Consider the following 26,129-nt stretch of genomic DNA (forward strand, 5'->3'; position numbering starts at 1 on the left):
CCCTCAAGGAGGAAGAAGACGTGAAGGCGCCTTCATCGCCTGATCCCGCGGATCAGAGGTTTTCCTCCAGAGCCAAGGCCGCGGGAAGAGGGGAGAGATAGCACACTGTAGCGACGCTTCCAAGAAAGAGAGCGAGTGAACAACGTTTTTAAAAGACGAACTATCCTTTACGCCATTAAATTGCTATTTTCTGCGCAGGCAAGAAATATGTTATTATTCGCATGTCATGACCGTAACACGGTTTTGCACGCGAGGTCATATTTTGCCTAGTAGGGATTTGACTTTTCCCTGGGCTTGTTTTTTAACACAGTACGTGCCCTGTTGATCAACGCAAGCAATGTTGTATCCAAGCACAAGCTACCTTATTCGATAGGTAGTTATGGATGAATTTCTGGAGCATTTACCTGTATAGACGAGTGAAGGGACACGGTCAAAAATCAAAACGCACGCTCTTGCCTCTTCGTTCATGGTAAGTCAAAAATCAAAACACATGCTCTTGCCTCTTCATCCATGGTAAGTCAAAAATCAAAACACACACTCTTGCCTCTTCGTCCATGTTAACTCATACATACCACTCCCTCCGTCCCATAATATAAAAATGTTGTGTTAAAAACACTTTTATATTATGAGACGGAGGGAGTAGCTCGGAAAGTGAGAGGAAATTATGCTCAGCGCTGGAAGCGGAACGTCGACAGAGACACCTGACAGACCAGCGCCCGTGCTAATCGTAAACTGGAGACAGACATTCACTCACTAGATTGCTATCACTAAACACGTTCAGGTTCAGGTAACATCCGCCAAAGGGACAGGTTAGAGAGCTACACCTACACTAGTAGTACTTCTCTACACATGAGCTACACTGCTACACTAGTTATACACAAAATCTAAGAGTTACACAAATCACGGAGGCATCGGTGCGTGAGGCTTGATCAAGATGCAGATTCATCGGGGGTCGGCGATTTCGAGTCGGACTTCAGCGAAACTGAGATTTGGTTGAGTTTTCTATATTTTTTCGACATAACAAGAGCAAAATTCAAATCGTCGACCTTCTGGTGGCAGAGCTTCTGTGGATTCTTCATCATCATTATATTGGCTTTGTCTGAGCCTTTCAGCACGACATGGGCGATGCTGAACGAATCCCCTTTCTCCAGCGCGAATTGCCATTCATTGGGTGTGATGTGGAACCAGTCCTTGTTTGAAGTCACGGTCGCCTTCACCTCCACATACTCTGCCGCGCCACCCTCGGGCGTGATGACAATGTCATAGGGAAACCCAGATTCCTTCTCTTCATTCACCCACTTGACATTGCTAGGTCCCAACTGCCCGGCAAGGTATTGGTGTACCGCAGCTTCACCAAGCCTGCCGGTTCTTGACCGCTCGTCTGGCTTGTGAACTGTGGCTTTCCCAGGCGTGCCAGCTCCTGACCCGCTTCCATCTTCTGCAACATCAGCAAGTTTCTCATCAACGTCGGTTAGCTCAGTTTCATCAATCAGACTTGGTGAGCTTCCTGCTTCCAAGTCCAAACAAGCAGGCTCATCATCAACTTCCATCGTACTCTGTATGCCTAGCATATGTTCTGTTGTTGGATTCTCTTTCACGGCATGATCCCCTTCAATCTTGATGGGAACCGAAGTATCTTCCATGGGTCCACACACGACAGGCTTGCTAAGCTCTGATGAAGATGCAATATCATTCACCTTTATCTCTTCCTGGCTTATGTAAGAGGTTTCAAGATCAGGTGCTGTTTCAGGATTATTTGGTGGGTGGCTTTCAATGATTCCTGGGTTCTTCTTACGCTTGAGGGGGCGTCTGGGTTCATCCGGAGGTTGGAGTTCAGCTGTTGGGGGACTAAATATTTCCTCGGCGACAAACGATGAAGAAAAGGACCAAGCAGGTTCCTGTTCAGGCAACGGAGGCACCTTCTGATTATTGACAATAAAAAACTCAATTTGTTCCACTGCGGAGCCAGATTTTGACATGGTTTTGACCATGTGAAGAAAATTTGCGAAGTGTAGATCAACAGATCCATCAAAGAAAAGTTTAGAAATTTCCAGAAGAATCGAATGTGAATCAGCTTCTTGAGTAGCATATAAAATGTTTCCCTGGAAATGAGTAACAAATAAAATCAATTTCAAAACCGATGATGTTACTTAGCGAAAATCTGAAAGTTTCGATGCAACGCGTCGAGCATGTCCACAGATGACAGTAAGGTCGACATCAAATGTTATTGCTAATAAATGCAACGTAAGATCATGGCAAGATAATTTATATCGTATTTTCCAGCTGTACATATATTAGGGGCTGAGAATATATCTAATTTTTCAGGAGAGTGGTTTTCTACACCCCACAGCTCGGTGTTTTCAGGTGTCCTGCGAGATCTTTAAGAAATATTATCCTACCAACATGCATAAAGATGGGATAAATGATGACGGTGAGTCGGTACTAACTATAAACACTGAAAGAAAGTCAGATACTAACCTGTAAAAGACAAGAGCATTCAAATCTTCCCTCACAAGAACTATCACGTCCTTTCAGCATATACTTGTAGGATAACTTCTCAACAACAATAACTTCAAGACTGCTAAGCTTCGTGGCCTCATTTTGCTGAAATTTATTGTAAGTATCTCCATGCATCTTGTAGATGTAACGTTGCATATATGGTAAAAGCCAATTAAGTAAACTAGCCTTTCCTCTGTTGTTCCCTGTACCAGAATGCATTGGTTCACGGTACACAACCTGTGTGAAGGTGGCAATTGTGGATGAGAATCATACAACAAATGGTTGATCTAAAAATCATACAACAAATGGACACTAGCTATCACAAATTGACTTGAATACATATTGAGCGTATGCTCCTACTTCCTTCTGATAAGCTCAACATTTGAAGGGTCATTGAAGTAAATATGCATGTGTAACTGCACAACTGGCAACACAACGAGGACCATATACCTAATATGGTAATTTTCTGTAATTTATTGGAAAAATCTGAACTCGTGAGATTAAATGATGAATGAGGCTTACGGTTTTCTATCATTACTCAAACTCATTGTATTAGTCAGTTACAAACATATTTAATAAAACTCAAACAAGATTAAGATCGCTGGGTTCAGGCAAAAGAATGAGCATATATTGTGCAAACTCACACTGAAGTCTCAGTAAGATTTTGAGAGTAAAATACTCTAAATGTAAAGGAAAATTCAGCAGGAGGGTTAGATTTTGGTCTGCAACTCCATTTACTTCCGAATTCTAAAAAGATAGAAAATAAATTTGGTTCAACTTAAGGCACACAAATTATTGATATTTTTGCTAGGATACTTAGTATTCCTTCTTCACAATTTTATACTGAAGGTTGAATTTCACAGATATCCTGATTTTGCACTCTGTATGAGAACTCAACTAACATACCAGAAAAAGGAAATATGCAATACAACATACAAGCAAGAATGCCACTTATCCGAATATCGATTCTGTCATGTGGTACGATCTAAACAGTTTGGTGATTCTAAGATTCTAGTCAATAGAATCTATGATTTACGATTGTGACAGCTATGATCATATGATTTGAGATCTTAATATCTTATGCATAGAGTTCCGATCCAATTCATAATCTACGATTTTGACAACCTTGTACAAGATTTTTATTACCTTAGAAAGTGCCGGAATACCTATAATGTTCATCAATGCAGCAACCCTCCCATCGAGTTTTTGTTTGTCGTCAAGAGAAAGTACACCAAATTGTATAAATTCGACCTCACGAGTGTTCTGAAATTGCTGCTTCAGCTCATCATCATCTGCCCAGCAAACAAGACCAAAAGATGGATGGAGGGACACCCATGTGCAACCCAGGGTTGGCAATACCGTTGTTTCCAACTTCTGAAGAGATTCTTTCAAGAACAAGATATCGTCCATCTTATAACTTCCAGAATGGAGATCATTAGCCCATCTCACAAATACACGAAACACCTACATAGAGTACCAAAGTGGATTTAATAATGTAGACGAAAACGTCTAGCAGAAAGCCCTAAGCTACCATAAATTGTATTTTTTTTTTTTGGCCCCGAGGGAGTAGAATCATATTAAGGCTGAAACTGCCAACCCTACACTATGCAGGTTTGGTATTTCGTGCATGAAAAACAACTTACATGATTGGCTACTTGTGAAGGCACTGCAACACTTGATAACCGAAGCAGTACCTCAAGGTACTCAGATGTCGTTGGTATCTTTGGAACACCACATGTCTCAGTAAAGAATTCATGGAGGCTTGGATAAGCCACAGACAACATCTTTCTCGGAAACATATTCCCCTTCATTAAAATGGATGCATATATCTTTTCACAACAGCCTGTTGGGTCATGCCAATACAAATCATTTGAAGACATAAATCTCCCGGTTACAGAATCAGTTGATGGTGAACCATGCAGTGGTGTAAATATAGAGCAGAGTGGTAGGAAATCGCGTTTAATGTTGATCTCTCCACTAGCAGCACCTTCTGACATGAAGGTGTAGAATTTGCACATCTGGTCCATTCTGAAGAAAATGCATGTAAAGAATTGCAAGATTATATGGAGCTATGGAGAAATAGAATCAAAATATATATCAGGTATGTACTCCCTCAGTCATAAAATGTAATACGTGTTTAACTTTTCAGTCTCCCATGTGCGATTTTGACTACTTTTCATTTAATATAGCTACTTGTTTTAGTAAAGGACATATATGACATAAAAGTATATTATAAGAAAAATGCAACAATATTGTTCTTACATACCATATTCATATACTTTCACAAATATTAGTGGTCAGAATTTCAAAGTGTTGACAGCGCACATTATAATGTGCATTTATATCTTGGAAAATGGAGTGCTATGTAGTGTTGTTGGATAGCTGCAAATATTTAAGAATATAATTGTCCTTATACAGTTTAATCCACATTCTAAACTTGCATAGCACATAATATTTAATGTTAACTTTTGTGACAGAATATTTATCTAATGTTACAGCTGAAAATGGAGTGCCATGCAGCGCACATTATAATGTGCATTCTAAACTTGAACATAGGCGAATAGTTTTGAAATGTCAAGATAACTAAATAAGTAATATCTGGTGTTTGACAAAATAGGCAAAATCTGATGGTCAAGCAAAAAATAAGTAATATCTGGAAATGTCACCGCATGTTCTAATTTATAGATAACATAACTTTACTTGGTGTGAGACAAGATAAAAGTTAGTACATTATTAGAAATTTAATGAAATAAATCACTCCAAAACAAACGTCATCCTACCTTACCCTTGGTGTGAGACAAGATAAAAGTTAGTACATTATTAGTAACTACTAACTAGTAGTAGCATTTTTCTGTTGTTCAAACAGTAGATGGAGACACCCCATACCTTGCACTAAAATTAGTTTGTGATGCTATCCAATGATTGAGGATCAATAAAGCGTCACTGTGGGATACTGTTGTCTTGAATCCAATATCCTTCCTAAGTAATGTGCTTGATAACTATTCCACAGGAACAAGGTAAGACATTATGATGAAAACACAATATAGTTTGGCAAGGATAAACTACTACCAAGTACTAACCAGTGGTTTAGCATATGGGGCGACGCTACCAAGAAGAGAGCGCACATTTTTAAAATCACAAAATAGATCTCTTGCGTAATGAAGGTCCTCATCCATACTCGATGCTATCCACTTGAAGTTTCACAGACACTTCATAAAGGAAGAGTCAACTTTTCTCTTTTCACCACAATCTGTTGCATTTGTGAGACTCCTAGATTTTGTACTATAACAATCATTCCAGTATTTGTCTAGAACCTTCAGAAGATATATACAATTTTCTCGCAAATTCTTTGAGGTGAGTATTGATAACATAGTCGTCAATTCTGGTGACTCCCAGTCATACACAATATAAGGTGTTTCAGGTATGCCACCTTGGAAGGGAGTACCATTTTGAAAGTCATCAGCCTCATATATATTTTTCTCAACTTCCATTACCTGAACAAAATCAGTCACGCCTAACTGCTCGAAAAATTGCCTCCAACTTTGCAAATTGAATTGCAATGAAGCGGAACTATGATGTGTCAAATAACAAGTGTCAAGTTCAATCCATGCCATATCTACATTCTGAAGGAGCTTGCCTATGTCCACAGAATTTCCATAATGTTTACTGAAGTGAATGGGTACATCAGCTGGGCACTTATAGCCATTATTCGTAAGTAAGACAGGCATCTTGCGTAATTCTGAGACAATCTCTTCTTTCTCTGGGTTGCAGCTTATACAGGGGGCCCGAAGATGTAGCATGATAAAACTCATATACTCTGTCATCATTTTCTCTTCTGGATTAGCATCTGTAGCATTAGACAATGACACCAGGATGTGATTTTTTATAATGTCATGTCCAGACAACTTCAGCACACCAACTTTCAATAAAATATCTATAAGGTCATTTGTTCTCGTCTCTTCGACAATGTAACTATTTTTGCAGGACATGGAGAGGATGTGTGGGCTCACAATGCGAAGGCTACTGTACAGAACTGGGAAGCTCTGCATGCTGATTTTGGATCCGGGCGGAGAGTCGAGAAGATCACAATTCAACCATATTGGGCCATCTGCTATACAGCTAAATGAACCATCTGAAAGTGGGATGCATTGCATTTTCCTGAGAGAACATAAAGTGTCACTTTCAAAATTTGTTCTAAAGGGAAGATCCTGAGAAGAATGAGACAGCAACGCCGAATGAAGTGTAACAAACCAAGCACATAGCCATTCCAGTCCCAGTGACTCAATGCAACCATCAGTTTGGCAAATAGATGACATAACATCAGTCAAAACTTTCGGTCCATACTCATGTATACCTAAGGCCCTTGATAATGTATCGGATACAGTAACATCTTTTGACAAATATCCAAGGTGAAGATGTTCACGGAGTATGGTATCAGGCAATATCTTTCTAGCCTGTTCATCCCAACCCCTTAGTGTGTTGCATGGGTGGACCCACTGCAAACTGGAGCCCTCCAAAACCATGCAGCAGGTCAGGCGCAACTTGGAAAGGATCAAATGAGGGAGCTGAGAAAAGAACCCATGAACTTCTCCCGGTAGAGGCACAAAACTCATCAAGGCTGTAACAGCCCACTTCTTCTCTAGAAGAAGGCAAGACAAAATCTCCTTGAAGAATGAATTTAAGACCGTAGTTCCTTAGAGGAAGGAAAGCAAACACAGGTTGTTGCTTTAAATAAGGTTCATATTCTCCATCCTCTGTCTCCTGCAAAGAAAATGCCATAGCTATCTCTGTGCTACAGACATCATGACGAACAAGCGAGCCCTGTAATTTCTTAGTAACTACCAACCAGCTCACTGTCTCATTCCCACGTGAGACTTTCACAATGCCATCGGCAAGAGATTTTCTTCTCGTTATTAGAAATTTCTCACTGAGCATATTTTTGAATTTGATGCATTTTAGCCTGTGAAGGAACAAGAGCAGAGATGGGTCAAGATCTGAAAACATGGACACGACGGAGCACATACCAGTGCCCTCCCTGAAGTTTGACCTGAAAGGGAGCAAAATACAAGTTTTCCAGGAGGAGCATGCATCGTAGCTGTCTTCAGGAGATAATATTCTACTCAAAGGATTAGTATCAAAAGGTGGAATTGCAGTCGGCAAGATAAAACCAATCTGGCCTTCTGTAATGTCGAATTTCACATGAAAACCATTTGAATGGATCTCTGGAGCATCAGTTACCTGCAAAAGAATGAATATGTGTTTGTCAAAATTAGGATAATACTATGTAACTCAAAGGAGAACACAAAGTCATAAGAGATGGAAAAGGAAAGGTACACATATAGTTAAACTGACTGATGAAACAAGAGATATATGCACTTAAGATGGTAGCCATATATAAATTCAATTGAAAAATAATTCTATTTACACCTACCCGAAATACTGACTTGAATCCAATGCCTTTATTTCCAATATACCCCATGTTTGACCCTTTCTTTGTAGAATTACCAATGTCACACAACGCTCTAATGTTATCAGCAGAAAAGCCCGTCTCGTTATTAAGAACAGCAATTCCATCATCCTGAAGAACAAACGCTAATGTTGGTTCGACATCCTTGAGATAAGTATTGTCATCAGCATTCTGTATCTGAAATATAGAAGAATAATGACACCAAATCAATATCTGCAGACACGCACCACTCCCAAGCACACAGAAGAAATAAAATAAAAGAGGAATGAATGGGACTAAAAGCATACTAGCTCAAGGATTATGTGAGAGTCCTGAGAATATAGCTCTTGTGAGAGACAATGAAGGGCTCTGCCAAGTCGAGCATGCTGCTTTTTCAGCAAGCTGCTTTTTCAGCAAGCTGCTATCAGTATAACTTAGTGTCTGATCCAAACCAAACTCCTCTTGACGTATAGTTTCAATAATAACAGCTGCTTTCTCAAGATTTATTTCTTCAATCGCTGGGGGCTTGTTAGTAGCTAGTAATTCGGCCATATCTGCCTTGCTTCCATCATGATCTAACACTTGCATATTTTCATCATCTATAGCCTCCAATCTAGGAGACGATTTACTTCTCTTATTTACTACTACCATGTTATCATCTGTGGTAGTAAGCATGTTAGTATTTTTATGTGGATGACCTCCAGAAACAGCCGATGCATGACAAGAAGATGAATTAGTTTCTCTGTTTCCATAAGCATCTTCAGTCCGACATGTTGTGGGACAATCTTCAACCCATTCAGCGATTCCAAGTGATGATCCAATGTTGCGAAGCATGCAAAGCTGCCAAGTTTCATTGCATGCATGCAAGATGGATGAATAGCAATTCTTAGTAACAGTCCGAAGTCCTGACAATAGTATATCTGCTGCCAGACTCCAGAATTCAGAAGGTAGATGGCCAAGACAGTCTAGTATAAATTTCGCGATCAACTGAAGAGTGTGGTCAATGTTTAATAAGCTTTTAGACGTAATCTTTCTTACACAAGTGTTCTCAGGATTTCCTTGAATACGACCAATATAGTGAGAAGAAAAGCTATGCTGTTCAGCAATTTGTGTATGCACTTCCTCGTACATATTTGTCCCCCCTTCAGAACCAGTGCTGGTCAAATCGATGTTGCTATTCATTATAGCATCTATTGCTCGTTGTGCATAACACTTCAGTAACGAAATTGGAGCATTGCTAGAACCATTGTAAATGTGTAGCAAGGATAGCAGCTTCACTGCCACTTGAAACGGTGATTGCTGAATGACAGCTTCTAGAAAATGCTCAACAGTGGCTGATGGATCTATTCTAACGAACCTGCCATCTCTGGTCACAATGCATGACAAATCTTGAATTGGACCTGTATTTACCAACCAATGTATTAAGGAGCCCAGTGAAGGAGCAAACAGCATATCCCAATTTGACCAAAGAAGAAGATCAGACAAGAAGGGAGCCTTGAGTAAGCACTTAATTGCTTCTTGTGAAGAAACTGAACTAGGATAAGATTGTGGAGCAATATCATTCCCCAACACATCACCATTACCTAGCAAAATCCCAGACCAGCGTTTCTGCAACAGTGCAATGGAGAACTTTATGGTGTTTGTTTGCATGCTCTTTCTTTGAGCCTCAACAGTGCCAATGAGTCCTCCTAATTTGTTTTGCACTATATCAACAGTGATTGTTGGAAACTGCCTTTTCAGAAGCATAAGGAGACTATCCACTGAAAATTCACCATTTTCCAGCCAGTTACTCTCAGCTTGACAGAGTAAAACTTCAATTTGTTCATGCATTACACAAATTTCCAGAGAGGAAGAACTAGAAAGCTCCCCATTTAAGAAACCACTCCAGTTAGGGGGGAAATGATGAACATGTCTATCCAAAAACTCAAGGAAAGACCCATGGCCAAGAGCACTAAATTGATGGGCTGAAAAATGGCTCGTTACCCATGATTCACATTCATGAAGTTTCTTCAGAGAGAAAATATTCTTCAGTTGCAAAGATCCTTCACTTACTCCAATGTTGGATTAAAAATATGCAATTGTTCTTTTGATGACATCATCAATTGGAACACCTGCACAAACCAATGCCAAATGTGAATAGGTCTTCCGCATATACTTATGGTTCTGAAAAGGCAGTTTCCAACAACACCCGCATAACAGTGTTGTCTCCGCCTCTCCGAATGACTCGGTAGGCCCAAAATAAGCGAATATCCATTTTGGTTCCTGAACTCATCTGATCTCGGTGAACAGTAAAATCAAAATAAATACTAGAAAAATTCAAAAAAATCTGTTTTTTTTTGCATGCAAGATATTTTAGTGCGCGAGGTCCGCTCCAAATTTCAGCGCATTTGGACATCTGAGCAGCTCTCAGCAAAAACAAAAAACAAAATCGGTCCCGAACAGTAAACTTTTTCATTGGCACAGTGGTAAAGCTGCTAAGGTCACGGGTTCAAGTCCTGGAAACAGCCTCTTGCAGAAATGTAGGGAAAGGCTGACTATAGACCCAAAGTGGTCAGACCCTTCCCCGGACCCTGCGCAAGCGGGAGCTGCATGCACCGGGCTGCCCTTTTTTTAGTATTTCTTTTGATTTTACTGTTCATGCACAGGAGCAGATGAGCTCGGGAGTCATTTAGCCGCTCTCCAAAATAAGCAGCTATTCACGCACACACACACATGCACACAAAAATAAGGAGGGGGGGGGGGGGGGAGAGAGAGAGAGAACTGTCTCGGGGTTTATTGCTGCCCTCATTACTGCATCCAGGTTTATGATCCGTGCCTTCAGGAACGTCAAGTTCTAATGACGGACATAAAGGAGCTCCGATTAATCTAACCTGCATGTATCCGTGTAGAAGGTGAATACAGATACCAAAATGGTAACGTTACGTCATAACAAAAAAACCTCTAGCTGGGGGAAATATAAAATGAATCATAAATATTTAGCTACATTACATAATTGGACATTAATGGACGCATCAGAGTGAACAGAATAAGTGTCAACATAGTAAGACTGACTTTGATATCGTACATATATGTGGATACAAGCTAGAAGCTACAGAAAGGAGCAAACAAAACATGAAATGGACTGTCGTACATATCATTCAGATCTCCTTGTCCCCGCAAGAAAGTATATGTTCCTCTATTTACGTCATGATATTTAAATTAGTGCAAACAACTAGGACCAGGTTTCAGATTAAGTGCAGGGGAGTGCCAAGTAATTTTTGCAAACCACATACACGAATTTATGAAGTAGAGAAATTTGCAACTAAGGGAGATCCAGTATCAACCCAACCCAATAATAAACTTAGGTTGAGTGGATTTTACGCCCAGTGGCCAGATATATCATGTGACAGCTGACTCGGAGCTAAAACGAGTAGAAGCAGCATCCTCATCATACGTACAGCATGGGGAGAAAAGGAAAAAATTCAAGGATATGTGAGCAGACATATAAAATGTATAAATTGCATATAAACAAGATAATCAACTTACAGCAGCATTGAGCAAGCCAATGGAAGGGTATTGCGTGAATATTGTTTTCACTCTGTTCATTTGTTCTGGGGTTACCGTGTCACAGTCATAGGTCTTTAGCATGGATTCCAGGATCTGCATGATGACAAGTTAAAGAAGGTTGCATCAGAAATAAAGAGGCTGGCTGAACTGAACACATCATCATCTGACCTCTGCTTTCAGTGATTTTAATGCGTTGAGATGCAAATATGGATCTATGAGTTATGATGGAACAAGTAGCATATTCATAGGGTGATGATTCCTTGAGATCCTAGTTATTATCTCAACGAAACATGGATTCACCATTACAATATGTAATAAACTTATAAAGCATACCCTGTCAACTGGATGTTGAAGGCACGGCTCCCTCCAGGTCGCTATAAACTCCTGCAGCTCATCCAAGCTCAGGGTGTATGGCTCTTCATGTTTTTGCTGCTGCTTCTTCTTCTTCTTCTTCTTCTTATTCGAGGGAAGTTTGGACCAAGAGTCCGGGCAATCCCGCTGCTTCTGAAAGCTGAAGAGAGATGTTTTTTCTTCATGTTTTTGCTTCTTGATGGGCCGCTCTACCACCCGAAACCAAGAGGCTGGCCAATCGTGGTCGGACATTTCATCATCATCTGAATCAACGCGCATACGAAAGCCCGGGACCTTCTCGACAGTAATTTGTCCGCCTTGAGATCCGCCGCCGGCCACGATACCAGAAGAAAGTGCGGCCGCCAGGTGAGCAGGGGAGCCGGCTTGCTGGCCGAACCTGGGGCCACCGCCACCGCCACGGCCACCGAATCCGCTCCCGTCACCAAACACGATCTGGCCGGCATTATCCCTGCCGCTGCCGAAGTTGCCGGCGAACGGGCCAGCGCCGGCGCCGAAACCAGCGGTTCCACCGCCTAGGCGGCCGCCGTTTCCTTGTCCAGCGCCGAAAGTCCACACCATCCCTGCATGCGGAAGGAATCCTCACAAACGACTGAGATTGGGTGGGGATTCGAGAGGGATTGGGGAGAGAGCGAGGGAGGAAAGGCGGGGCGGGATTAAGAGTCTTAATTCTTCAGCGATGGTCTCTGGGTTCAGTTACGCAGGGGTTTTTCTTGGACAAAAGATTCCCATTGACCGCACGATCCAGCGGCCACCCGCGCGAGCGTGGCGCCTCCTGCTTTCCTCTGCCTCGGCCCGCTGTACTGACAGAACTTTGGCCTGTTTGGATTGCGCCCATGCCTGCCCGACCAAAACGGGGGCAAGCTAAAATATTGGCGAAGGAATTCGTCATCAGAAAGGGCCTGTTTGGATGGTAGCCCACGGCTGCCATGCCAAATTCTTAACGTTGACTGGAGTGCTTGGCGTCCGTTTGGATTGCAGCCAAAGTTTTGGCTCACAGCCAATTATTTGGTCACCCGATGAGCTTCTGTGTACGCACGCTGACGAGTTTTCTGACGACGAATTCCTTCGCCAATATTTTGGCTTGCCCCCGTTTTGGTCGGGCAGGCATGGGCGCAATCCAAATAGGCCAGAAACTCGCCAGCGTGCGTACACAGAAGCTCATCAGGTGACCAAATAATTGGCTGTGAGCCAAAACTTTGGCTGCAATCCAAACGGACGCCAAGCACTCCAGTCAACGTTAAGAATTTGGCATGGCAGCTGTGGGCTACCATCCAAACAGGCCCTAAAGCCCCTCAGCCAGGCTCGGAGGCGCAGGTGAGGAAACGCGACGCCCAACTCATGCGACCAGGCGTGCGTCTCTGGGAAAGAATTGGTGGGGTCACCTCTTGGCCGAATCTGTCGCTCTATACGGTCATCTTCACCTCACCTCACCGTCCAAACTTCCGTCACCATTCCCTCACTTCAAGCTCTTTATCCCGCGCGGATTGACACTGACGAACAGGTAAGCGGTGCTTCTTCTCCGCCCGGCGGTACACGATGGCGGCAATTCGTGTCCTGAAATGTCCCGGTGTCCCATATAGTTTATTCGGGAATAAATTATTTTTTTGCGGCGGCATCTCTCAGCAGCTATAACAGATAATTTTTCACCACGGATTGATGGAAGTTTTTGCCGAATTTAAGGAGTTCGTAGTAGTTACCATATCATAGTGTCAAGGCTCTCCAACAACAATTGTTATGCAATCATGAAGATTTCACGGGCGACTTAAAACCGTGCCTGTAGTAAATGATTTGCATAGAAATAAGAGTCCACAATTTAAAACGGTTGATAATAAAAATGCTTACCAAAATAGCAAAATGAAGTGTTTCACTTGAAATACAATATACGCAGAAAGCTCCAAAGTATGTAAACAAAGATGATTGGTAAATTGGAAAATCACCCTGCAAACCTGGAAAATTCCAGTACTCAAATTCTCAAATAGATGTGAATCAGAATAAAATTTTGGAATATCATAGTAATCCAATTCTCAAACAGATGGGAATCACTCCCCAAATTTGGAAATACCGTAACCTAATTCCCAATAGCAACACCGTTTTTTAGATTAAAAACCCTAGCCATAGTTCGAGTCAATGGGAAGAAAGATCAAAGAAAACAGAGGCTTGGACTTGAAATAGATGAGGAAGTTACCTTGCCGTGATTTTTCTCCAGCGATCGAGGGAAAAGCGGCGTGCCACCACGCGATGGTGAGTCGCGGGTCAGCCTACAAGATAGGGCGAGGCCATGAGGACTGGGTACGGAGGAGGCAAGAAACCAGAAGGCAATACACGCAGATCCACAGAGATCGATCGATTAGATTGATCTAACTATCGTGAGGGCATGACCGCATGGGCCGTTAGATGGGCCGCGCGAGCGCTCAGTCGCTGGTGGTGTCTTCCGGTGTCCAACAACAAATTTTACCGGTGTCACATGTCTACCTGGCCTATATATATAGCGTAGTCAGAAAAATTAGCCGGTGTCCTGTGACACCGGTTGGTCTTACGTAGGTCCGCCCCTGTCCTTTCTCCCACGTGTTCCGTCCTCCTTCCGGCTACATCGATGGTTGTGAGTTCGACCACTCCTTCCTCTTTGTTCGTTCCAGCTAGATATGTGAGCATGTGATAGGAGTATATCTGTAAGCATGTTGTAGCATTGTACGCTGTCGATATATTGGAATGTGATGTTGTGGTAGCTAATGGTGATGGATTTGTAGCATGCTAGGTGTTGCTTGTAGGATTTGATGAGCTTCATGTTGTTTTCATGTCGGCAAGAATGATAATATGGTAGGTATGATACTAGTCTGTGAACCAGAGGATGCGTGGTATGCTAGTTTGAAAGTATGTAGAGGTGTGGTTGTGTGTTGAACTCCATGGTATGATATAAGATTGAAGAACGGTCACAGGGTAGTATGTTAAACTTGATGATCTATGTGTACTATGCTTATTGTCCATGTTTAGTGCTCATTCATACTATCCATGTTTAGTGTTCTCCACTCTTGATGATACTAACGCTTGTAGGACATGAACACACAAAAGTTTAGTCAGGACATTGTTGACAGTGCCCTGCACCGGGGGTGGCTCTCTCAGGAGAGCTCGGCCTCGTTGCCTACGAGGGGCCCACATGGCCCAATACAAGAGAGAAGCCCTAGGAGAGCATCGGAGGCCTTCGTGCCCTCCAAGGCTAAGGGCGGCGGCGCCCCAGATCGCATCTACTAACGTGTAAACCCTAGGCCTCCCTGTCTATATAAAGGGAGCTCAGGGAACCCTCTAGACCATCTATTCTCAGATAGGCAAACTCTCGGTAACAATATCATACACTATTGTAACTCCTCGCACGCAGCATCCCTCCACGATGAGGGATCTGACAGTATTTTGCATTGTCAATTTTCTTGTCCGAGAAGGCGAAAAGAAAGTAGGTGGAACAAACCCCCTCGTGACGCCTTCCCAGGGTGCCGTCGAGGGAGATCCCTAGCACCGCCAGCAGCAGTCCACATCACATCCCTTTCTGCCACCGCTGTCGCCGGCGTAGCCTGTGGTGGCGGTGGGCCTGGTGCCGAAGGGCCAATGTGATGGATGCGGTAGGGATCCCCATGGAGCGGCTAGGGCAGGGCCATTGGGGAGCACGCGCACATCGGCCAGGGCGTCGTCCTTGGTTGTGCAGCGGCAGTGGTCTTCCCTATGGATGGCGGGAACCCGTGGGTTCTCCGGCGACGGCGGGCGCGGCGGTGGCCGTGGATCTGGATCCCACCCACTCGTCGGTTTTGCCTATGGCCGGTCGGCGGTTGAGGGGTCGGCGAGGGTTGTTGGTTCCCTGTCGGCTATTCTTGACTATCTTCGGCACCTCTCTTGTGTACACCATAGTTCACTATTCTTGACTATGATGAAGCCCGAATAACTATTAGCACATCGTCGGCAGCTAGAGTCGAGCGATTGTCAGAACTTTGTACAAAAAGACATCATGCCACCAATGAATTGAACCAAAGCAACACTCGAGGTAAGCATAGCAAGAACATCAAAACCCTCACATCCACATGTGATCCGGATCACAACTTGCACCTACTCATATAACTGCTCATGATGCCAATGTAGGGAAACGTAGCAGAAAAGAAAAAAAATCACACCTACGCACACCCAAGATCAATATGAAGATGCATTACGGGTTGGGATCATGATCGTTCCCGTCACTGAGTTGCAGTGGAAGAAGAATGTGTCGGTGTAGATCATACTTGGAGTACCTCAAACCGTCGACGAACGATCCTGCGAACTGCCCATGAATAGTCCCTCGAACCAAAGATCAAAAGCACAACCTCTCTACTTGGTTGCAAGCGTGCAACCTTCACAATCCGGCAGCGCTTCGCCGTCCAGAGCTAATCGTCGCTAGAGAATTAGAGGGAGGAGATTAGAACCACACTGGGCTTCTAATTATGAGAATTAGAGGAACTAGACCTAGCTCTAATTAGTCAACTGGGACCGACTAGAACTAGAAGAACTAGAGGAGGCTCCAAAACTTGTGTCAAAAGGGACCAAAAACCTTTACTATATATAGGTGGAGGGGGGGAGGAGGCGTCACACATGGGGGAGGGAGTTTCCCCCTTGTGGTCAGCCAAGAGGAGGGGGAACCCCCTCCAATTCGGCCTCTCCTTTCCTTCCACAAGGAGGGATGGTGCGCCACCTCCACTTGGGCCCAGGTGGGTGATACGTTTCCAACGTATTTATAATTTTTGATTGTTCCATGCTATTATATTATCCATCTTGGATGTTTTATATGCATTATATGCTATTTTATATCGTTTTTGGGACTAACCTATTAACCTAGTGCCCAGTGCCAGTTGTTGTTTTTTCCTTGTTTTTGTCTTTTACAAAAAATCAATACCAATCGGAGTCCAAACGAAACGGAACTTTTTGAGGATTTTTCTTGGACAAGACGCCTAGGAAGCTTCGGGAGGAGGCCAGAAGGGCCAAAGATGGGCCACAAGCTCACAAGGCATGCCCTAGGAGTGTACCCCCCAAGCATGTGGGCCCATCGTGGCACCCCTAACTCTAATTCCAGCTCTATAAACACCCAAATATTCCTCATATACCAGAGGGCACACCAAAAATACCTTTCCGCCGCCGCAAGCTTCTGTTCTCGTGAGATCCCATCTTGGGGCCTTTTCCGGCACTCTGCCGGAGGGGGATTCGATCACGGAGGGCCTCTACACCAACCTTGCTACCCTTCCGATGATGTTTGAGTAGTTTACCATAGACCTATGGGTCCATAGCTAGTAGCTAGATGACTTCTTCTCTCTCTCTTTGATCTTCAATACAATGTTTTCCTCGATGTTCTTGGAGTTCTATTCGATGTAATCTTTTTTGCGGTGTGTTTGTTGAGATCCGATGGATTGTGGGATTATGATCAGATTATCTATGAATATTATCTGAGTCTTCTCTGAACTTTTTTATGCATGATTAAGATAGCTTTGTATTTCTCTCAGATCCATTGATTTGGTTTGGCCAACTAGATTGATCTTTCTTGCAATGGAGAGGTGCTTTGTGATGGATTCAATCTTGTGGTGTCCTCACCCAGTGACAAAAGGGGTAGCAAGGCACATATTTGTATTGTTGCCATTAAGGATAAAAAGATGGGGTTTTTACCATATCTTTTGGATCTATCCCTCTACATCATGTCATCTTGCTTAAGGCGTTACTCCGTTCTTGTTAACTTAATACACTAGATGCTTGTTGGATAGCGGTCGATATGTGGAGTAATAGTAGTAGATGCAGGCAGGAGTCGGTCTACTTGTCACGGACGTGATGCCTATATCCATAATCATTGCCTTGAATATCATCATAACTATGCGCTTTTCTATCAATTGCTCAACAGTAATTTTTTACCCATCGTATGTTTCTTTCAAGAGCGAAGCCTATAGTGAACCCTATGGCCCTCGGGTCTATTTATATCATATTATTTTTAGATCTATAAAATCAAAAACTCAAAAATACCTTGCTGAAATTTATCTACCTTTACTTTATTTTACATTTTTACTTATCTTTTATATCAATCTCTATCAGATCTCACCCTTGCTAGTGACCGTGAAGGGATTGACAACCCCTTTTTCGCGTTGTGTGCAAGTGTTTGTTAGTTTGTGCAGGTGCATCTATTGAGGACTTGTGTGTTCCTCCTACTGGATTGGTACCTTGGTTCTTAACTGAGGAATATACGTATCTCTACTTTATTGCATCACTCTTTTCTCTTCAAGGGAAAATCAACGCAAGCTCAAGAAGTAGCAGTGGGCCAAGTTGTTTGATGTCGGCTAGGACTACGTCGGTATTTCCCCAAAGAGGAAGGGATGATGCAGCACAACGACGGTAGGTATTTCCCTCAGTGATGAAACCAAGGTTACCGAACCAGTAAGAGAACCAAGCAACACAACGTAAACAGCCCCTGCACACAAATAACAACCACTCGCAACCGACGTGTTAAAGGGGTTGTCAATCCCTTTCAGGTAACAGCGCCAGAAATTGGTGCGCGGACGGGATGAAGTTGTAATAGATTGAATAAATAGATCGCAAATAGAATAAAGTGAAGCAAAGTATTTTTGGATTTTTGGATTAATAGATCTGAAATTAAATGGAAAATAAAAGTAGATCGCAAAGGCAAATATATGAGAAAGAGACCCGGGGGCCATAGATTTCACTAGTGGCTTCTCTCGAGAAAAATAGCAAACGATGGATAAACAAATTACTGTTGGGCAATTGATAGAAGTTCAAATAATCATGAAGATATCCAGGCAATGATCATTACATAGGCATCACGTCCAAGATTAGTAGACCAACTCCTGCCTACATCTACTACTATTACTCCACACATCGACCGCTATCCAGCATGCATTCAGTGTATTAAGTTCATGGAGAAACGGAGTAATGCAATAAGAACGATGACATGATGTAGACAAGATCTATCTATGTAGAGATAAACCCCATCGTTTTATCCTTAGTAGCAACGATACATACGTGTCGGTTCCCCTTCTGTCACTGGGATCAAGCACCATAAGATCGAACCCACTACAAAGCACCTCTTCCCATTGCAAGATAAATAGATCAAGTTGGCCAAACAAAACCCAAATATCAGATAAGAACTACGAGGCTATAAGAGATCATGCATAAAAGAGATCAAAGAAACTCAAATACTTTTATGGATATAAAAAGATAGATCTGATCATAAACTCAAAGTTCATCTAATCCCAACAAACACACCACAAAAAGAGTTACATCATATGGATCTCCAAGAGACCATTGAAGGAAATATGCCCTAGATGCAATAATAAAGTTGTTATTTATATTTTCTTATATCATGATATATGTTTATTATTCATGCTAGAATTGTATTAACCAGAAACTTATTATGTGTGGATACATAGACAAACAGAGTGTCCCTAGTATGCCTCTACTTGAGTAGCTCGTTAATCAAAGATGGTTAAGTTTCCTAGCCATGGACATGTGTTGTCATTTGATGAACGGGATCACATCATTAGAGAATGATGTGATGGACAAGACCCATCCGTTAGCTTAGCACGATGATCCTTTAGTTTGTTGCTATTGCTTTCTCCATAACTTATACATGTTCCTATGACTATGAGATCATGCAACTCCCGAATACCGGAGGAACACTTAGTGTGCTATCAAACGTCACAATGTAACTGTGTGACTATAAAGATTCTCTACAGGTGTCTCTAATGGTGTTTGTTGAGTTGGCATAGATCGAGATTAGGATTTGTCACTCCGAGTATCGGAGAGGTATCTCTGGGCCCTCTCGGTAATGCACATCACTATAAGCCTTGCAAGCAATGTGACTAATGAGTTAGTTATGGGATGATGCATTACAGAACGAGTACAGAGACTTGCCAGTAACGAGATTGAACTAGGTATTGAGATACCGACGATCAAATCTCAGGCAAGTAACATACCGATGACAAAGGGAACAACATATATCGTTATGCGGTTTGACCGATAAAGATCTTCGTAGAATATGTGGGAGCCAATACGAACATCCAATTTCCTCTATTGGTTATTGACCGGAGACGTGTCTCGGTCATGTCTACATAGTTCTCGAACCCGTAGGGTCCGCACACTTAACGTTCGGTGACGACCGGTATTATGAGTTTATGTTTTTTGATGTACTGAAGATAGTTCAGAGTCCCGGATATGATCACGGACATGACGAGGAGTCTCTAAATGGTCGAGACATAAAGATTGATATATTGGATGACTATATTCAGACACCGGATGAGTTCCGGGGGTCACCGGATAATTATCGGAGTGCCGGGGGGTTAACGGAACCACCGGGGGAACTAATGGGCCACATGGGCCTTAGTGGAGAGAGAGAGAGGGCCGACCAAGGGTCCGCACGTCCCCTCCCCTCTAGTCCGAATTGAACTAGGGAAGGGGGCAACACCCCCCTTTCCTTCTCTTCTCTCTCTGTCCTTCATCCCCCCTTCCTCCTCCTAGTAGGACTAGGAAAGGGGAGTCCTACTCCTACTAGGAGGAGGACTCCTCCTCTCCTCACGCGCCCCCAAGGGCCGACCGGCCTCCCCCCTTGCTCCTTTATATGCGGGGGCAGGGGCACCCTAGGACACACAAGTTGATCATTGATCCCTTAGCCGTGTGCAGTGCCCCCCTCCACCATAATCCACCTCAGTCATATCATCGTAGTGCTTAGGCCAAGCCCTGCGTCGGTAGCTTCATCATCACCGTCATCACGCCGTCGTGCTGACAAAGCTCTCCCTCGACACTAAGCTGGATCGAGAGTTCGTGGGACGTCACCAAGCCGAACGTGTGCAGATCACGGAGGTGCCATACTTTTGGTACTAGGATCGGTCGGATCATGAAGACGTACGACTACATCAACCGTGTTGTCATAATGCTTCCGCTTACGGTAGGGTACGTGGACAACACTCTTCCCCTCTCGTTGCTATGCATCACCATGATAGATCTTGCGTGTGCATAGGAATTTTTTTGAAATTACTGCGTTCCCCAAAAGTGGCATCTGAGCCAGGTCTATGCGTAGATGTTATATGCATGAGTAGAACACAAAGGAGTTGTGGGCGTGGGTATATACATATTGCTTGTCGTCACTAGTTGATTCTTGATTCAGCGGTATTGTTGGATGAAGCGGCCCAGACCGACATTACGCGTACGCTTACGCGAGACTGGTTCTACCGACGTGCTTCGCACACAGGTGGCTGGTGGGTGTCAGTTTCTCCAACTTTAGTTGAATTGGATTCAATGAACAAGGTTCTTTCTGAAGATCAAAAAGCAATCACTATACCGCGTTGTGGTTTTTGATGCGTAGGTAAGAACGGTTCTTGCTCAGCCCGTAGCAGCCACGTAAAACTTGCAACAACAAAGTAGAGGACGTCTAACTTGTTTTTGCAGGGCATGTTGTGATGTGATATGGTCAAGACATGATGCTAAATTTTATTGTATGAGATGATCATGTTTTGTAACACAAGTTATCGACAACTTGCAGGAGCCATATGGTTGCCGCTTTATTGTATGAAATGCAATCGCCATGTAATTGCTTTACTTTATCACTAAGCGGTAGCAATAGTCGTAGAAGCAATAGTTGGCGAGACGACAACGATGCTTTGATGGAGATCAGGGTGTCAAGCTAGTGATGATGGTGATCATGACGGTGCTTTGGACATGGAGATCAAAGGCACAAGATGATGATGGCCATATCATATCACTTATATTGATTGCATGTGATGTTTATCCTTTATGCATCTTATTTTGCTTAGTTCGGCGGTAGCATTATAAGATGATCTCTCACTAAATTTCAAGGCATAAGTATTCTACCTGAGTATGCACCGTTGCTACAGTTCATCGTGCCGAGACACCACGTGATGATCGGGTGTGATAAGCTCTACGTTCACATACAACGGGTGCAAGCCAGTTTTGCACACGCAAAATACCCGGGTTAAACTTGACGAGCCTAGCATATGTAGACATGGCCTCGGAACACTGAGACCGAAAGGTCGGGCGTGAATCATATAGTAGATATGATCAACATAGTGATGTTCACCATTGAAAACTACTCCATCTCACGTGATGATCGGACATGGTTTAGTTGATATGGATCACGTGATCACTTAGATGATTTGAGGGATGTCTATGTAAGTGGGAGTTCTTAAGTAGTTTGATTAATCGAACTTTAATTTATCATGAACTTAGTACCTGATAGTATTTTGCATGTCTATGTTGTTGTAGATAGATGGCACGTGATGTTGTTCCATTGAATTTTAATGCGTTTCTAGAGAAAGCTAAGTTGAAAGATGATGGTAGCAACTACACAGACTGGGTCCGTAACTTGAGGATTATCCTCATTGCTGCACAGAAGAATTACGTCCTGGAAGCACCGCTAGGTGACAAACCGCTGCAGGAGCAACGCCAGATGTTGTGAACACCTGGCAGAGCAAAGCTGATGACGACTCGATAGTTTAGTGTGCCATGCACCCTTGATGAGTGGTCTATTTTTACTAAATCTTGATAGTAGTGATACACATGTTCATAGTATTGAAGCCAAAAGATGCAGAGTTGATAATGATAGTGCAACTTATTTGTGGCACTACCGTTTGGGTCATATTGGTGTAAAGCGCATGAAGAAACTCCATTCTGATGGACTTCTGGAATCACTTGGTACTTGTGAACCATGCCTCATGGGCAAGATGACTAAAACTCCGTTCTCCGGAACAATGGAGCGAGCAACAGAGTTATTGGAAATTATACATACTGATGTATGTGGTCCAATGAACATTGAGGCTCACGGCGAATATCGTTATTTTCTCACCTTCACAGATGATTTGAGCAGATATGAGTATATCTACTTAATGAAACATAAGTCTGAAACATTTGAAAAGTTCAAAGAATTTCAGAGTGAAGTGGAAAATCATCGTAACAAGAAAATAAAGTTTCTACGATCTAATCGTGGAGGAGAATATTTGAGTTACGAGTTTGGTCTTCATTTGAAACAATGCGGAATAGTTTCGCAACTCACGCCACCCGGAACACCACAGCGTAATGGTGTGTTCGAACGTCGTAATCTTACTTTACTATATATGGTGCGATCTATGATGTCTCTCGCTGATTTACTGCTATCGTTTTGGGGTTATGCTTTAGAGACAACTGCATTCACGTTAAATAGGGCACCATCTAAATCCATTGAAACGACACGTTATGAACTGTGGTTTGGCAAGAAACCCAAGTTATCATTTCTTAAAGTTTGAGGCTGCGATGCTTATGTGAAAAAGCTTCAACCTGATAAGCTCGAACCCAAATCGGAGAAATGTGTCTTCATAGGATACCCAAAGGAGACTGTTGGGTACACCTTCTATCACAGATCTGAAGGCAAAATATTCATTGCTAAGAATGGATCCTTTCTAGAGAAGGAGTTTCCATCGAAAGAAGTGAGTGGGAGGAAAGTAGAACTTGATGAGGTAACTGTACCTGCTCCCTTATTGGAAAGTAGTTCATCGCTGAAATCAGTTCCAGTGATTCCTATACCAGTAAGTGAGGAAACTAATGATGATGATCATGAAACTTCTGATCAAGTTACTACCGAACCTCATAGGTCAACTAGAGTAAGATCTGCACCAGAGTGGTACGGTAATCCTTTTCTGGAGGTCATGTTACTTGACCATGACGAACCTACAAACTATGAGGAAGCGATGATGAGCCCAGATTCCGCAAAATGGCTTGAGGCCATGAAATCTGAGATGGGATCCATGTATGAGAACAAAGTGGGGACTTTGGTTGACTTGCTCGATGATCGGCAGGCAATAGAGAATAAATGGATCTTCAAGAAGAAGACTGACGCTGACGGTAATGTTCCTGTCTACAAAGCTCGACTTGTTGCAAAAGGTTTTCGACAAGTTCAAGGAGTTGACTACGATGAGACCTTCTCACCCGTAGCGATGCTTAAGTCCGTCCGAATCATGTTAGCTATTGCCGCATTTTATGATTATGAAATTTGGAAAATGGATATCAAAACTGCATTCCTTAATGGATATCTTAAAGAAGAGTTGTATATGATGCAATCAGAAGGTTTTGTCGATCCAAAAGGTGCTAACAAAGTGTGCAAGCTCCAGCGATCCATTTATGGACTGGTGCAAGCCTCTCGGAGTTGGAATATACGCTTTGATAGTGTGATCAAAGCATATGGTTTTATACAGACTTTTGGAGAAGCCTGTAGTTACAAGAAAGTGAGTGGGAGCTCTGTAGCATTTCTGATATTATATGTAGATGACATATTGTTGATCGGAAATGATACTGAATTTCTAAATAGCATAAAAGGATACTTGAATAAGAATTTTTCAATGGAAGACCTCGGTGAAGCTGCTTATATATTGGGCATCAAGATCTATAGAGATAGATCAAGATGCTTAATTGGACTTTCACAAAGCACATACCTTGATAAAGTTTTGAAGAAGTTCAAAATGGATCAGGCAAAGAAAGGGTTCTTGCCTGTGTTACAAGGTGTGAAGTTGAGTCAGACTCAATGCCCGACCACTTCAGAAGATAGAGAGAAAATGAAAGTCATTCCCTATGCTTCAGCCATAGGTTCTATCGTGTATGCAATGCTGTGTACCAGACCTGATGTGTGCCTTGCTATTAGTTTAGCAGGGAGGTACAATAGTGATCCAGGAGTGGATCACTGGACAACGGTCAAAAATATCCTTATTGGAATAAGGAAATATTTCTCGTTTATGGAGGTGACAAAGAGTTCGTCGTAAAGAGTTACGTCGATGCAAGCTTTGACACCGATCTGGATGACTCTAAGTCTCAATCTAGATACATATTGAAAGTGGGAGCAATTAGCTAGAGTAGCTCCGTGCAAAGCATTGTAGACATAGAAAATTTGCAAAATACATAACAGCTCTGAATGTGGCAGACCCGTTGACTAAATTTCTCTCACAAGCAAAACATGATCACTCTTTGGGTGTTAATCACATACCAATGTGAACTAGATTATTGACTCTAGTAAACCCTTTGGGTGTTAGTCACATGGAGATGTGAACTATTGGTGTTAAATCACATGACGATGTGGACAAGATTATTGAGTCTAGCGCAAGTGGGAGACTGAAGGAAATATGCCCTAGAGGCAATAATAAAGTTGTTATTTATATTTCCTTATATCATGATATATGTTTATTATTCATGCTAGAATTGTATTAACCGGAAACTTAGTACATGTGTGAATACATAGACAAATAGAGTGTCCCTAGTATGCCTCTACTTGACTAGCTCATTAATCAAAGATGGTTAAGTTTCCTAGCCATGGACAAGTGTTGTCATTTGATGAACGGGATCACATCATTAGAAAATTATGTGACGGACAAGACCCATCTGTTAGCTTAGCACAATGATCGTTTAGTTTGTTGCTATTGCTTTCTCCATAACTTATACAAGTTCCTATGACTATGAGATCATGCAACTCCCGAATACCGGAGGAACACTTAGTGTGCTACCAAACGTCACAATGTAACTGGGTGACTATAAAGATTCTCTATAGGTGTCTCCGATGGTGTTTGTTGAGTTGGCATAGATCGAGATTAAGATTTGTCACTCTGAGTATCGGAGAGGTATCTCTGGGCCCTCTCGGTAATGCACATCACTATGAGCCTTGCAAGCAATGTGACTAATGAGTTAGTTACGGGATGATGCATTACGGAACGAGTAAAGAGACTTGTCGGTAACGAGATTGAACTAGGTATTGAGATACCGACGATCGAATCTCGGGCAAGTAACATACCGATGACAAAGGGAACAACGCATATCGTTATGCGGTTTAACCGATAAAGATCTTCGTAGAATATGTGGGAGCCAATATGAACATCCAGGTTCCGCTATTGGTTATTGACCGGAGACGTGTCTCGGTCATGTCTACATAGTTCTCGAACCCGTAGGGTTGGCACACTTAACGTTCGGTGACGATCGATATTATGAGTTTATGTGTTTTGATGTATCGAAGATAGTTCGGAGTCTCGGATATGATCATGGACATGACGAGGAGTCTCAAAATGGCTGAGACATAAAGATTGATATATTGGATGACTACATTAGGACACCGGATGAGTTTCGGGGGTCACCGGATAATTATAGGAGTGTCGGGGGGGTTATCGGAACCCCCGGGGGAACTAATGGGCCACATAGGCCTTAGTGGATAGAGAGGGCCGGCCAAGGCAAGGCCGCGTGC

General features: G+C 42.7%; 1 protein-coding gene across 3 annotated transcripts; it reads right to left on the reverse strand.

The window, feature by feature from the left end:
• Nucleotides 1-675: 675 nt before the first annotated feature.
• Nucleotides 676-12,679, reverse strand: LOC125509196 (protein NO VEIN-like). 3 transcript variants are annotated; one of them, XM_048674109.2, is made up of 11 exons: nucleotides 11,825-12,679; nucleotides 11,471-11,584; nucleotides 10,707-10,815; nucleotides 8,254-10,056; nucleotides 7,931-8,143; nucleotides 5,580-7,737; nucleotides 5,386-5,498; nucleotides 4,143-4,527; nucleotides 3,646-3,963; nucleotides 2,479-2,736; nucleotides 676-2,102 (listed from the first exon to the last, which is right to left on the reverse strand). In XM_048674109.2, exons 6-11 carry the CDS (start codon nucleotides 5,673-5,675, stop codon nucleotides 930-932), a joined length of 2,343 nt encoding a protein of 780 aa, XP_048530066.2. In that variant the 5' UTR covers nucleotides 5,676-7,737; nucleotides 7,931-8,143; nucleotides 8,254-10,056; nucleotides 10,707-10,815; nucleotides 11,471-11,584; nucleotides 11,825-12,679; the 3' UTR covers nucleotides 676-929. The 3 variants fall into 3 exon arrangements, with proteins under 3 accessions (XP_048530066.2, XP_087382295.1, XP_087382294.1); XM_087526169.1 differs by having other exon boundaries at nucleotides 5,580-7,459; nucleotides 7,547-7,737; nucleotides 8,254-10,815; XM_087526168.1 differs by having other exon boundaries at nucleotides 8,254-10,815.
• Nucleotides 12,680-26,129: the final 13,450 nt, after the last annotated feature.

The sequence above is a fragment of the Triticum urartu genome, chromosome 5A, assembly GCF_056163025.1.
Source record: "Triticum urartu cultivar PI428250 chromosome 5A, HENAU_Tu73, whole genome shotgun sequence".
Taxonomy (NCBI): Eukaryota; Viridiplantae; Streptophyta; class Magnoliopsida; order Poales; family Poaceae; genus Triticum; species Triticum urartu.